This window comes from Dermacentor variabilis, unplaced genomic scaffold (assembly GCF_050947875.1).
Source record: "Dermacentor variabilis isolate Ectoservices unplaced genomic scaffold, ASM5094787v1 scaffold_12, whole genome shotgun sequence".
Taxonomy (NCBI): domain Eukaryota; kingdom Metazoa; phylum Arthropoda; class Arachnida; order Ixodida; family Ixodidae; genus Dermacentor; species Dermacentor variabilis.
In genome coordinates this window covers 39,643,243-39,658,901 of record NW_027460280.1, presented here as the reverse complement: position 1 = coordinate 39,658,901, position 15,659 = coordinate 39,643,243, and the positions used below count along the sequence as shown (strand labels likewise).

The following is a 15,659-nucleotide window of genomic DNA, read 5'->3' as shown; positions in this document are numbered from 1 at the left end:
TCATGTATACAAACTCATCGAAACAGGGCAAGCTTTACGTGTAAACCACATGCTTAAAGGGCAACTCCGACGCTTTTTCGATGTCCACTGATTTTAATAAAATTTTGAATATACGTTCTATTTTGCACTCTGATTATCTGTGCCAAATCATATGGCTGCGAGTAGTATAGTTTTCCTGAAAATGCATTTGAAATATTGGTTGAGGGCGTGTTCCCGACTCGTGACTTTTTACTGGCCACCTCCCCCCCCCCCGTGTTTGTGGCTTTACAGACTACACCGCCACTGTCGCTGAAATCGGCGCTGTCTAGTTTGGAAGATTTGTAAAAGCTCCCTGTGTCGTGAAGAGACACCATCAGCTTCGCTTCTTTGGCGTTAGCGCCACGTGTACTGCGTGTTTAGCACGCGTTCTGCGTGTTTGCATTATGGTAGTGTAGGGTCTGACGTAATCGACTCATCGTGATGTCACACGAAGCAGCTACCCGTTTCGGTATCTCGTTTACCGGTTATTCAAAATTGTCGATGAATTTCTAAGCGAACTGAACTACCCTACTGGTGACAGGACTGTCAATGCCATTTGAAGATGACAATATCTTAGTATGGTCAAAGAAACGCCGGAATTGCCCTTTAAAAACCCTGCCCTGCGATATAGGCGTAGCAGTCAGGTAGAGTGCTCACCTGGTGTCTGGCAATAACGATTCGGGTCGAGGTGCCACCCAAGTGCCACCAATCAATAGCCCTTGACATCTTTACACACGTGAACTGGGTGTACAATGCTAACAATACGATTCTCTTTTTCGTCCTTGAATGCGATTCATATGAAGGAAGGACACAACGAGGACGATGTTACATAAAGAGCAAACTACAGCGTAATCTGTAAATTTCTCCTGAGTGGGCGGGCTTTATATGCGACGACGAGTTTGTGAACAATGAAGCGACACAAGTCAAGTTATGCAGCATCCTTATGGTTTTTGACAGCGGCAATATCACGCAAATTGCTCGGTTATGGAGCCCCTCCCCCTCCGTGAGTGGGTACATCACTGACACTTGACGCGTGCGATTATTTATCCCTCATAGGTACAACTTAGCATCGAGACTAGCTGGGCGCACAGAGTCGCTGTATACACGCCTAGCACTCGGTGCAGCGAAAACGAGTGCTTCGTATAAAGACGACGGTCACGGCAAATGGTGGCTGGAAAGAAGCTCGAGAGAAACAGGGAAACAACAGTCTACAGTGCCCAATGACGCGATGCACAGAGCCATTTTCACGTTTCGTTGGGCCAGTGGTGGTATGGGACGCAATATTATCACCTCCGAAGCTACACTGTGCGCCTAATAAATACGGGCGCCTATTTGCTGTTCCTCTGCGCAACGGCGGAGTTGATGCCGCGGAGCCCGGTAGGCCACATAACATCGTCTGTAGAACGAGACGGGTTCTACGCCGTCAGAAAGCAGCCACACACTTGGCATCCGCGCAACTCACAATCGGAGCAACACGGCCGGCGGTCCCTTCCAGGCGGATCACGTCTCGAGAAGCGCGCCTACACCGACGACGCGGCCGACGAGCGCCGCCGGTCGCCGAGCGGGACGCGTCATAAGCGGCTCTTGTCGACAGTGACGGCCGTGCGGCTGTTGTCGTCCATGGACGTGTGCAGGTTGTTCTCGCTGTTGGAGGCGCGCAGCGTGCTGAAGACGAGCCCGACGCGGTTGCGCACACCCAGCAGCTCGCGGCGAATGTTCGTGTTGAGCCAGCCGTACATGATGGGGTTCGTGGTAGCGCTGCTCATGGCGATCATGTGGCACACCGCGAAGATGAGGTAGAGCCGCTGCGGGGAGATGCCCTCCAGGTGGAAGTCGGTCAGCAGATTCATGGCATTCCAGGGAAGCCACGAGACCGCGAACACGACGGACACGTTGAGCAGCACCATGGTGGCGCGCCGGTTGCGGCGCAGTTCGCGTTGCAGGCGCTCCGAGTAGCCGCGCTTGTCAGGCGCCGTGGCCGAGCCTCCCGGCACCGAGGCGGCCGAGCAGCTCAGGTGCGACTTGATGCGGAAGTGCGTGACCACGAGTGCCGTGGTGGGTATCACGAACTGAATGAGGAGGGTGACCAGGGTGTAGAGCTGCTTGGCGCCGGGTGAGGGCCACTGCTCGACGCACTTTTCGTACATGTATCGGCGCGACAAGCCCACCTTCTGGAGGCTCTGCGACAGGCACATCGGCAGCGAGAGCGCTACCGAGAAGATCCAGATGGCGGCCATGTACCAGGCGACCCGTCGGCGGCTGTCCTCTGGTCGCTGCACGCTCACAGCCACCACAGTCTGGTGGCGGTCGAACGCGATGGCCGACACGGTGGCCGCCGACACGAAGACGGTGGCACTCTGGAAGCAGGGCACCAGCTTGCAGAGTAGCTCACCCAGCGGCCAGGTCTTGCGCGTCAGCGAGTACACCGTGAAGGGCATGCAGAAGAGGCACAGCGCCGTGTCCGAGACGCTCAGGTTGACCACGAACAGGTTACGGTTGGTGCGCACCTTGGCGTGCGACAGGATCACGCCGGACACGAGCAGGTTGCAGAAGACGCCCGAAGTTATGAGGAACACGTACGCGGCCACGATGCCGGCCTCGGTAGAGCCGGAGAAGACGCGGTCGCTGCGATAGTGCTGCTGCAGGATGTCCAGCGCCCGGCCCAGGCTGAAGTTGAAGGCGCCCGAGTACAGCGTCAGGTTCAGCTCGGCCACGCTGCTCAGGTTCATGGCGCCCACCTGCGAACACACATGGGCTGAGGGCTGCAGCAGCCTTCAAGGACCACTACACGGTTGCTGTACGTAACAGGCTGGAACCTCGGTGCCATGAACTTGCGTTAACGCAAATCTGTAGCACAACATGCATTTATAAAACGAATACTACAGGCACAGGCACACATAAACATAGAGTTGGGTGAATTGGCTGACCATCATTGCGGAAGCACAGCACACACAAAAAAAAGAACGGACGAAACACAGAATCGGAGGAGTACAAAGGACGAAAGATGAGGATTAACAGATCTCCCAGTTTTAGGAGAAACAGCTAATTATTATTACTGACAGTTTAACTTTACCATTTCCACTACTGTATGCATAGGCTTGGCTGATATGGCAGGTAACGCAGGTGCCTATCGAGAAAGAGTTAATCTGCATAAATCCACTCCAAATTTCAGCTGCCACGTGCATTTAAATACTTAGAGGTGTTTTCCCTAAGCGTGGACAGCTTACATACGCAGTTAGAGAGCACCCTGTGTATTCCGTGGACCTATCTGACGCCTAGTGAATGAATGACAAGAAAGATGCCTATAGGTAGGCAGGAAGTTGCATAAACAAGGCTAAAGTGCCAACATTTCGAAAGGTGGATCTATTTTCGTCCAAGGCGTCCTTGTCATCCTCGGCGTAGATGACACCGATGATAAGACCGCCTTTGACAAAGATGGGTCCACCTACTGCAACGTTGGCCAGCCTTTTTGAGGCACTTTATCTCCATTGATGTAACTTCTATACCACAGTGTGCTACTACATCTATCGGTCCCCTCCTTTGTTACAGGCAGGTAAAGAGGGTTTCGCTTAAAGAAAACAAACACGGACAAGAAGCGCAAAACAAGAGTGCTCGGGTTGGGTCCACGTTGCCCGTTCTTGTCATGAGTGCATCATGTGCACATGCCCCGCTATCAAGGCAAAACCTTGAATCTTGGCAACCCTGTACTTAGCTTGTGTGACTTAGTCGATTCGTAGTATTTCACACAAATTTATACTGGGCTTTATACGCGCCATATAGTCGAACGCATTTGCAACTAAGTGCTTGGGGCCTCCAATATCATCCGTCATACGGGCCACTTTGTTGTAAATGTCACGCACCGCACAGCTCACAATATAGCCGGGACAAATCTATGCATTCGTTATACAGGTCATTTCGTTGTAGAGGCGTTGTTGTAAAGGCGCTCGGCTTTACTGCGCTAGAACATGTGGACTGCAATACTGGCTTTACGTGTTATGTGCTTCATCACGTTTGTGCTGCGAAGATATTATTTTCATCTCGTCTCTCCTATTAATATCTTTCCACCCCTCTACCCCAGAACAGCGCAGCTTGTCGAACCCTTACAGTGCTTATACTCTATCTCTTTTCCTCAAAATTTTTGCTGCCTTTCTCCACTATATGGAAATCAGGCACTGGTGTAATTCTATCACCACAGGCCACTTGAGATTGACAGTATGAGTAAGTGAAATGAATGAACTGCGAGCATCCTCCGCTATTTTTACTCTGTTCTGCAGGACAGCAGTTATATGGACGCCTTATTTTCACCATCGACTGTCGTCGTGGTAGCTGGATGGAGCATTGTAACATAACGCAGCGATTCCGGTGCGCGCTACGGCACATGAGACAATAGAAATCCAACACCGAAGTAAAAGAAGCCAAGTGAAGCCAGCGGCGAGAAGTGACAGACCAGCATAGCAAAGAGGAAGGGAAAAAAGCGTCCGTTTTAGAGAGCATACTGAGCTTCGAAAGTCTCTTTCAATAGCGTTTTGTCTGCGCCGTCCCCTTCCTGACCAATCCTCTTTAGCAGTTATCCACAACAGCCTTTGAGGTTACCATCATCATCACTGCTGACGCGAAGCTCCGAATTTTTTCTTCAACTGTTTACTGTGAAAAAAAAAAAGAAGTTGCCATATTTAATGCACTATAGAGATCGCAAGCAGTGAGCAGCACTCGTCGCGGAACTGCAAGTTTCATCCATGAACTATCGCAAGTAAAGTATGTGATGGCTATTTCTGGTGCTTAAAATGGTTATGTATAGAAGAAAAATTCTGGGGTAATCGCAACTATATATAATTGTTTCGGTACGCGTTCCTTATTGCACAAGCTTGATAATTTTTCAACGTTGCGGCACCCAAACATGGAATAGTTCGCCAAATATTGGCCTTTTCTACGTATGTCGCAGTCACAAATGTGCGGCGGCGGCCATCATGGCGTAGGCAGGCAAAAAGAGTTTATGAGAAAGCAACCATAATACAACCTCCTAACTGGGTAGTTCATTACGCGATCTGAGACTCTACTAGAGAAACTTTTGGCCCAGGGAACATTAGTTATAAAGAAAAAAAAAAGGAACAAAAGAAATTGCTTTGACAACGCGCTGTTTCAGTTTTCTAGAAGGGACAACTTGTCTGCTCGGCTGTGTTGTCAAAAGTTCACCGTCAGTGAATCGAGCCTATCATAATGAACATGCACCCATCCCCTTCAAATCAGCCAGACGAGCCAACAAGGCGCTGTTCACGAGCGGCCGTGTGTACAGTGATGTACACGCGTAGCGGCATCAGACTTAGCCAGTGCGAAAAGCCCCATAGGCACTGTATCACCATGTTTACTCGAGCCCGGTGGTTCCAACACCTACTGGACCCGGTCAATTCTAGTTGCAAATTTCGGGATCAGGAAGCGTAAACGGGAAATCACTTGCACGTTTGGCTGGCATTTGCTTTTCATACATGAAGAAATGTAGGAAATCGTTTAAACTGTTCTCCCCCACCCCCGCATCTTTTTATTTGTAAAAGAGAGAGATAGAGATAACGTGTTAGGAGGAATACAGGTATAGCGTCGTCTGAAGTATACTAAGCTGGTTACTCCGGACCAGGAAATCTTAACAAGATCTACGGGGTAATCGTGGACACCTCTAAACGGCTTTTGGGGGGAAAACGACAGGGGTAATAGGTTGGGCGCATGCTGGTTTGAGAAACTAAAGGACCCTACACGGCGTTCAATACACATTCACCGTGAATGCGCGTGGCGAAGGGAGAAAAAAACAAGATCGCTCGAATTACCGGACAGGCCCGACGACAGCAGAAAGGGGCACTCATCGCTGGCACGGGCAGATCAGCGACCATAACCAAGCACAACGTGGGCGCGCTCGGAAGAACACATACTGTGCAATAACTCGCACTGTGCGAGCGGCGTCGGTGGGCGGCGCATATTATGACTCGGGAGTTCTGCTATAAGCGCGGTATAGGGCAGGAGCGGCGAGGAAGTTGCTTCGAGGCGCCGTGAGAACTGATGTTGCGGCATCACGCGGCGGTATAGATTAGGCAATTAGCGCTGACGTGGCCATTTGTCGGACATCGATTCCCGAGATCCGCAGGCCTCACTCGCTCCATTACTGAGACATACACGCAGGCTGCGATGTCGCCGTCAAACTGACGGGGCGATTTTGGGACGGCGCCGAAAGGCCGGCTCTCTAAAAACGCACACATCTATCTACACATGTTTACCGATGACCGGAGGGATGTCGCGATAAGTGAGCCAGAGATAGCCTTGTATACGGGCGGGTAAATAAGCCGCCGGTCAAAATGGTGCGTTAGCGCGGTGGCCGGTTCCATTTAATGGGACGTTTCCTAGGAAGCGCGGCAGCTTTGCGCAACGCATTTTTGGTGTCCGTGGCATTCGGGGGGGAACGCGCTCACTCTTCCACGCTCCTTCATCCCAACTTTCTTTTTCCCAGCCTCGCGAGAAGGTCATTCTCGTGGCGATGAGGGCTCGCAGGCCGCGTAATCCCATTCGCCGAATGCGAAAGTGCAAGGACGGGGAGAAAGGCTTTTCTTTACTTGACGGCGCGTTCTCGGCTTTTCGTGGTTTAAGAAAGGATGAGAGCGCTTTTCCCATGTGCGCCATTTCCTTTAATGTACGGGAACGTGGCACGCGGGGCACCCAGTGTATTTCGCGTCGCGCAGTGATCCCTGCCGAAGGGGGTATACATAAAGCAGGATATGTTGACCACGGTTTATCGGATACGGAGTGACTTAGCGGATTTTGCTGTCTTCCTATACAGAAACACTCTGTCGGTCCCTCGAGGAATTATTCCCTACAATGTACTTCCAGTAATAGCATGGTATACATTGGTTGCTCCAAGAGAAAATGAAGAAGGAAGCTACAACATTATAACTGTATCTCGTGAGCGGGCCACACAATTTATAACAGCCGGATGGGGGAAAGCAGCAGCACAAGTCCAAGACAATTGCATTAGGGCTCGATGCAACACTTCCTAATTTCTATTCCAACAACGATATACACTGGCAATCAAGGAACGACGGTCTGTTACGTTAAGACACTGTCAATGAGCCAATTTGCTGAGGCAAAATTTAAATGACGAGCTGATACGTAGTTATAGCGGCACGCTTAGCGCTGACGGTGTCTAACACTACTGGGTTACCTACATTTTGTAAATGTCAAAACCCGTAGACGAGAAGAGTAGGAGGATTTTACGGACTCGATTTTTTTTGTAAGTCACAACCATGTCAAGTAACAGAGTATGACATCACAGAAAGCATATGGGAAGTTAATTGTTCTGTTTAATTGAAATGGTAGAAATAATAAAGTAAAGGTAAAATAAAGTGGGCAAGAAAATAGCATGCTTTGACGTGTGTCATTGAAGGTGCCGGTTTCAAACGATGGCGTCGTTAAGAAAAAAAAATTAAATTATGCAAGTCATGCCCTCGGGCATAACTTGCACGATGATTATGTTGCGATAAACCGTTTTCATACTTTCAGGCTCGTGCATGTGATGTAACGACAAAGCAATATTATTTCGGGGCTCCAGCGGCGCGGCATCGCACAATATGACATTAATTCCCTCGATCAAATTTATAACTAAAAAAAAGGAGGTGTGAGGGAGAAAAAGGCACGCGTGCATTAAGGCTGTATGGTCAGACAAAATACTATGGAGAAACTCAGCGTAAAATTTTACACAGTGGATTTGTCCCGAGACTGTAGGTGCTTTGCGATAGGCAATATAAACACATACGCCATGGTTTTATGTTGCTGACTGTAGACATGCGTTAAAGTTGGTATTATCTTCAACTGTTGCTCGCCTAGGGAGGATATGCGCGCAAAACTAACAAAAAAAGTAATATTTAAATTGTTTTGAGACGTTTCTCTGAAAGTGCTCCACCCTTTCGGAGAAAAGTCCTTTCTGTTCGAAGCACTTCGGAAGAAACGCTATAAAGAAGCCCCATACATGATGATTACACATTCCCTTTGCCATTTCATCGCGCGTTTAGAGAGCCACTGTTAAAATGGCGCACCATATGTAACTATGCTTCGTCTACTCCGCCCTCTATCGTGTTTCTCTTGTTTTTTTTTTTCAAGACTACAATTTTTTTATTTTTGTCCTGTTGAAATAGTATTTCCACATGATGCGACAAAATTTCCCCTATCATCGTCACTGATGAATGCTTCTTTCACACTGAGAGAGTTGGAACTAGCTATGAGCCGCCACCGACGTCGCTGTGCGGTGGGACCTAACCTTATAAGCAATCAGATGCTGACTAACCTACTGGTTAAGAGGCGACGTGATCTCCTGAAATTTTTAACGAAGTGTGGGCCAGAGAGGTTAACCCACATTTAGGAAGGGTAGATGGGGCGGTACTAGTTTTGAAGCCTGGAAAAAATCCGGCTGCTCTGGACCCGTACAGTCCTGTAATGCCGTCCTCCTGTGCAGCGAAGCTAGTGGGGAAGGTGGCGTGCACAAGACTCCCTTGACACGTCGAGCAGAGTCGGAAACTACCGTCGTGCAGGACAGCATTTCGGCAGCGTCTAAATTCTCAAGACAATGTGCTGGATCTGCTAAGTCACATAGAACATTACAATGCAAACGGCCGGTCAGCACTTGCTGTTTTTACGGATGTCGCCAACGCTTACGACTACGTGTTTCGTCATCAGCCAGTTACAAGCTATAGGTGTCACGTGTCATCTCTTGCACTTGTAGTTGCGTTTCTCAATGATCGTCGCATCAGAGTTCGTCTTGGCGACACTTTGGGCGAAGACATTGGTATATTTCGTGGCGTACCACAGGGGAGTATTTTATCTCCCTTATTTTATAACATCGCCATGAAGACTTTCCCAAGAATACTAAACCACCGAACACCCGTGAAGATGTCTATATATGCCGATGATATCTGCCTATGGATCTCCAGCTACCAGCATCGTCGCCTCACACGAATAGCCCAGGGAGCAGCAAATGCCATCCAGGGCCACTTGACAACGCTTAGCTTATCCCTTTCAGCAGAGAAATCATCATTCATACTATTTCCAGGAAATAAAAGAAAATGTACACGCTTGAAGCTGAATTTGAACGGGTTCCAGATTCTACAAGTTGCCAACATACGATTTCTTGCATGGCATTAACTTGGACCACAAGCTAATCTGGCGCCGCGCTGTTGTCAACGTTGTGGCGTGATCGACAAAGAGGCTTCATGGGCTCAAGCGAGTCGCTGGCATACTCTGTGGCAACCAATCGACGTCGATGCTGCGGCTACATTCAGCGTAGGTTGTAAGTCGGATCCTATACCAGCTACCTCTGATGTCATCCTCAGATAGCCAATACGAGCGCTTACAAACCATACAGAGTAAAGGCTTTCCGCTATCCCTCAGCCGGCATCGAACAAAAAAGAGCTTACGAAGCTTAGTCACGCCCTCTGCGACTTCAGGCTTCCCAGACTCCCATGCTCCAGCTACTACGTCTGAGTGAGTCTTCGCTCGGCAAAGCCCTCTTAAAGGGCAACTCTGGCGTTTTTTTAACCATACTAGGACAGTGTCATTTTCAAATGGCAATGACAGTCCCTTGACCGGTAGGCGGTTCCAATTCGCCTAGAAATTCATCGATAACTTTCAACAACCAATAAACTAGATGCCGAAACCGAAACTGGTAGCTGCTTCGTGTAACGTAACCATGAGTCGATGACGTAAATTCTTCACTACCATAATGTAAACACGGAGGTTGCGTGCTAAACACGCAATACACGTGGCGCTAACGCCAAAGAAGCGAAGCTTATGATGCCTCTTGACGACACAGGGAGCGTTTACAGATTTTCTGAACTAGACAGCGGGGATTTCAGCGACAGTGGCGGTGTAGCCTCTGACATCACAAATACAGGGTGGCCAGTAAAAAGTAATGAGTCGGGAATACGCAACCAATCCTTAAAATTCATTTTCAGGAAAACTAAACAACTTCAAGCCATACGGTCTGGCACAGATAATCAGAGTGCAAAAGAGAATGTATATTTAAAATTCTACTAAGTTGAGTTGACATCAAAAGTCACCGGAGTTGCCCTTTAAGACGTGTAGGTAACAGACAGCGCTCACGTTTTTATGCAGCACTGAACACTCTTCGAATGTTAGGATTACGCTGCTCGAGACAAAGGGAAAATGCAGACCCGCCCTGGACAGTCGGGGATATCCCATGCAACTTAAATGTACCACGACTGCAGCCAAAGACATACATTCCAGCTGCAAAAGCCAAGTCACTAGTTCTGGAATATTTGAACGTAACTTACCCGAATCACCTCCAAATATACACAGTTGGCTCTGTCAAAGTAGACGAAGATTGCTGCGCAGCTGCATTCTATATTCCCTGTCTGAGATATGCGTGGTCTGGCCGTCTGGACTGAATAGCTTCGTCGACAGTTGTGGAAGGCGTGGCAATAGTTGCTGCTCTGTGCAAATTAAGGCCTTTCCTTCACAGGACGTGGTCCTCTTTACAGGCTCAAAAGCCGCGTTGCAACAACTCTACCGTGGTCTACCGTCCATCAAGTTCCCGCGCAAATCACTAGCCCTCGTGAAAGAACTCGGCAACAAAGGCTTTACAGTAAAGTTTCAGTGGATTCGCACCCACATTGGCATTGCTGGCAACAAAAAAGCTGGTGCTCTTGCATACGCAACGCTCCATCATCCTCTCAAAGTCAAGGGCACAAAGAGTTAAAATCAAAGAGTTAAATGAAGTTAAAAAATCGGACATTCGAAATCTCTCTGGGTCACTTTGGGTTCCACCACATATGCAATGCGTAACCACGAGATTTCGTCGAAGGAAAGCCTCACTTCTATATCGAATAAGGACAGCATCTGCTAGTAGAACAGCATGGTTATTTATGACGGAACGTATCAATTCTCTTAACTGTACAACATGCGACGAGACCGCCACCATCACCACCACCACCACGGGAATCACTTACTTTGTAAGAAGTTTCCTCGTTGTAGCTTTCGCTACACTTCAACAGGGGCTAGGACACATTGATCGCCTACACTATGCCGCAGATGGTCAAGCACTCCTGACCCACCTACGCTCCCGGCCAGCATTACACATGGGACGGCTGTGTGGCCTCTATAACGAAGTCATAAGGGACACGCCTGCAAACGCTGTACAGTATCGCTCACCAATCCCTATCTCGACGGAGCTGCCAGGTGTCTCGAAGAACCGTTCCCCAGCATGTGCCCTACAGCAGACGGCAGCCTCTCTCCTCCAAGAGAGACTTGGGGACCACCTTCACATCTTCGTCGATGGATCCGTGATACCGGATACGGGCTCATCCACAGCAGCCTGCGTTGCACCGGCCCTACAAAAGATCAAGCTGTGCCGTATCCCGGGACAAGCAAGCTCTACCGCAGCAGAGCTAGCAGGACTCCACCTTGCCGTGGACCTAATTGCAGAGGAACTACCAGCGACCCCGGCAGCCATCTTCGGCGACGCCAAGGCGACTCTGCTCTGCCTGCAGAACCCTGACAGGGCTAGCCTTGGGGTTGCGCTGCTCTCTTCAAGACTGACGGCCCTTGAGGACGCAGTATGCTCACTATCCCTGCATTGGCTACCGGCACACGTGGGGATCCCGGGCAATAAAGGGGCGGACACTCTTGCAAAAAGTGCCCACCACTCAAGCGTCCCCCTCAGCCGCGCTGTAACGGCCGCAGACTTTCTCGAGACATAGGCTGCGCCGGAACATCATCGCCTGCCACCCGGACAAACGGGTATCCCTGGGCCGGCCTCCACGGCCTCTTCCACAGCACGGCCTCCTACGAAGGAATGCCTTGTTGCTGCTCCCACCGCGAATTGGCTGCTACTGGACGGTAGCCCGCCGGCACCGCCTTGGGAAAGCCACCTCGCCAGCCTGTGTCTCTTGTGGTGAACCAGAGACTCTGGAGCACCTCCTGCTGGCCTGCCCTTCTCACTTGCAGCACCGCGGCCGACTTTGGAAGAGTTCCACCGCCTGGGGCTCCCATGTTCACGACAGGAAGATATCCTCTTCCCCTGTCGTGATCAGCTACCAGCCTTCCTAAGTGTCGTCGAGTACCTCGACTCGTCGGGTCTCTCGGCGAGACGGTAGGAAATTTCAACAAAGACGGATGGCCTAACGGCCATCCCACCAACTCGGGCTTTCTGATCCGCCACTACTGCGGTCGAATCCACTGGGCCTTCCCGGCCGGGCTGCTCTGATGTTGCTGGGACGACCCTCTACGGTTCTCCATCCTACCCTCTCTTTCTTTTAATCCCATCTCCCCCACCCTGCTGGCGAGGAACCGTGCTCCCGCATGGGTTGCAGAAGATAGTTCTAGCCTTTCCTCCTTCCCCACAAAAACCACTTCTCTCTTGCAGCGACAAGCTTCCTTCTATGACGCACAAAGATCAGCTGTCTGCGGCGCGGGTTACGTCGAGATGCGCTTTACCCAACCATTATGGAAAGAGCTCCGAATTGTCTCCTTCGGAATACGTTACTCGCCTGTTACGCGGAAAGTATAACTCTCTGGGTGACCTAATCATTCTGTCATGGGCTGCACTCACTCTGGCGGCATTGTACAATAGAAGCATTCAACCTCATCAGTCGACAAAGGCTCTTTTTCGGGAGAAATCTGCTAAGCGCGTAATGTAGCTGCTGCGTTTGAACCTTCACCACTGTTGCATCTTTAGGACTCACATCTCTGTTTGCCAGAATTTATAACCTAATATTTCCTTCTCATGAGAAGTTAAAATGTGTGCTTTTACGACTGTTATTGCTGTAAAGCTATCTGTCTCTAAATTTGCGATTGAACTTTATCGCGTAATAAAGAAGAAGCAGTAAAAAAAAGATGGCGACGTCGCGGTTTAATAGTTAGGGCGTCCGGATTGCCTTTCTTCCACCTCAAGCTAATATTGATAACGTTCAACGCTGCGAACCATTTGGAGTCAACGAAGAGTGCACAAAATTTATCTGTGTAAAGCGCACAATATATTTTCTCATTGCCTTCTCCTGCGCATTTGTGTAAGCAGTTTGTGTGCCTCCTGCAGATGGGCTGCGATAACGTCTTGTTTGCGATGGCTGAAAGCGGGGAAGTAATACTACATCGAGCCCTACGGCGTTACTGGCAGGGGACTCGAAACCGGAAGTAACCGCGGGTATAGCCAGGCCGTGTAATCTTGCGCCGGTAATTGAAGTCAGAGCAGCAGGGCCCGTCGGCCTTTGTTAGTGGATTTCACCGTTCTCGCCGCCTCCCACCTGCACCTCCGCTTAGAAGCTTTTGGTTTCACTTCCGGCGTGCTCTCTCTCTCTCTCTCTCAACACCAGCACCCATTGTTTTTGTGTTAGCGCGTGTACTAACTCGATAGCAGAAGAGAGCGTTTTATATTGTCGTGATGTGAGGAACTCGAAAGTTAAAAGCGTGGTTCAACAGGAACCAGGACGGGTTCCTTTCATACCGTAACTTCCTCTTTATGCGCTATAGTCCCTTGCTCGTCATCGTTCTTATCGCCTAACAAACGCGGCAATATTTAAAGTTTGATACGGGCGCACCAATGTAACGAGAATAACATTAGTCAAAGCTGCGCTGCGCAGCTGAGCGCGATTGCACTGAGGAAGGCGCCACCTTGGCGCACAATTATTATTCGTCTGTCACGATAAATATCGCGCTGTAGAATCGAACGGGGAAATGGGGCGGAAATAAAGAACGTCAAAGCGTTGATAGAACAGGAAGTAAAGACAGCGTATATGCAACAGTAGGGACTTTTCGGAGAAGCAGGCCCAAATGTCGAGAGAGCTTCTTTAACTGCAATGCAAATTGCTTTGAACAGGCTAGCGTTTTGAATAGACGCGGCACCATCGAATGGTATTTCGTATAATAAAAGGCAAGTACTCAACTTGCGATCCTGTTAATGTCGTCTCGAGGAGCCCTAGTGACACACAGCTTCAGCAGTCGCCAGTAATATGCTACCTCCACTGCAGACATGTTTATGAAGTAGGGAGCTGCTGAATATTAAAAAGTGGAGCGGAACTCGCCAAGAGAAGCCCTCAAAAGAAAAAAAAACGAATAACTCAGAGGAGCTGCTGCTACGTTTCCTTTCGTGTTGTCCTAGTTTTTAAGCTTAATAGGTTTAGACGGCTTTGGTTAGCGCAACCACCCTTCGCACTTATTGAGACCGGTGTTTTCGCTGTAAGTTATGCTGCATAACTAAGGTAGAACAAAAACATAGAAACAGGAAACAGATAGGAGGGGACATCGTTCACCCCTGCATGTCTCATGACAGTGAAAGTAATGCACGTTTGTAAGTAGAATTTTAGCAAAGTAACCTGCTTGTTTTTTATCATCATCTTTCTCGTTTGTTTGTTTTTTTTTTGCTTTTGGGAATGGAAGCTTACGAGGGGGGCCCATGGACTAAGGGGAGCTAAATCCGGGAGAAAACTGAATTATAATCAACAGTGAAAAATGCATCATGATAGCCCTTTTTGCAGAGAATAGGCTCTGAAAGCTTTAAGATTTCGGGTGTATCGGACACGTCCCACGTAGGGTTGCCAACCGTCCCGAATTTAGTGGGGCAGTCCCGAGTTATGAGTAAATATCCCGAGTCCCGACTTGATCCAGTCTGGACGGCCAAATATCCCGACCTTTGCTTTCTTTAATGCGAAAGCGTCATATGTCATGAAGCGAAAAATTCGGTGGTGTCTCCAGAGATGCTGCAAGAGGTCACGTGGTCACAGCGAATCCACGGGAGGTGCGCGCCGCGTGGGCCACTGGGGTTTCGTTGAATCACCACCAGATGGCGCTCGCGTCCGTGAATCCGGAGGTGTAAGGAAGCAGGCCAGCGGACGATTTGTGCCCGCCCCGTTTCAAAGGGGATGCCAATAAGTCATCATCATCATCGTCATCATTGTCGTCGTCGTCACGGTAGCGGCGGCGCCGGCCGTGCAGGGGAAAGGAAGCAAAGAACTGGAAAGCTCGACTCCACTCATAACGTTCACCGCAAACGCCACAAGCGTTTCCCGGTAAAGATTACGGTTTCCTAAGCTACAGTTCCGGCAAGCGGCAACTGTTTGGCCGGTCTATATACATAGCGTCACGCGTCGCGGCGCTGCCAGTCGGTGCGGTGATTTCGGTGAGTTCTGCCGTGCGCTCTTATGGACGAACATTGGACTTCTCGATCAATAGCTGAGCCCGGCTCCTTTAGACGTCCACGCAAGTACACGAACGAGGCCGAGGCTTCATCGGAGAGACGTCGCAATGCTTTCGCATTCATCCACGTAGGGATACTTAAGTGCCCATATGTTCTTTTTCTGCTTAACCAGAATAAACCAGACTTTCTTCTTACGATGCCAGACAACTCAGTTGCACATTCTTCTATTTTGTCTTCTGATGACTAGTCGTAAACATGAAGGGGGTTTCATTGTTGTCGCGGTTCTGGTTCTGTTCTAAACACTAGCCGTTCACAACACCTCTATCTGTATTGGTAGCCGCGTTAGACGAGCCACTATACTGCAACTTTCGTGTTGTAAATAGCTACACAGTTTTTTTTAAAGCAAAAAACTTCGTTGCACGCTCACACTGGCGGCTCCTGGCACTGATAGGGTCTGCCGTCGCCA

The 15,659-nt window shown here is 49.5% G+C and overlaps 1 protein-coding gene across 1 annotated transcript in view; it reads right to left on the bottom strand.

The window, feature by feature from the left end:
• Positions 1 to 530: 530 nt before the first annotated feature.
• The window catches only part of LOC142566359 (neuropeptide F receptor-like), a 338,465-nt gene continuing 323,336 nt past the window's right edge, over positions 531 to 15,659 (bottom strand). The window contains exon 5 of the mRNA XM_075677302.1: positions 531 to 2,756. Within this exon, the coding sequence (XP_075533417.1) occupies positions 1,590 to 2,747 (1,158 nt within the window). The 5' untranslated portion in view covers positions 2,748 to 2,756 and the 3' untranslated portion in view covers positions 531 to 1,589. The remainder of the gene's footprint in view (positions 2,757 to 15,659) is intronic.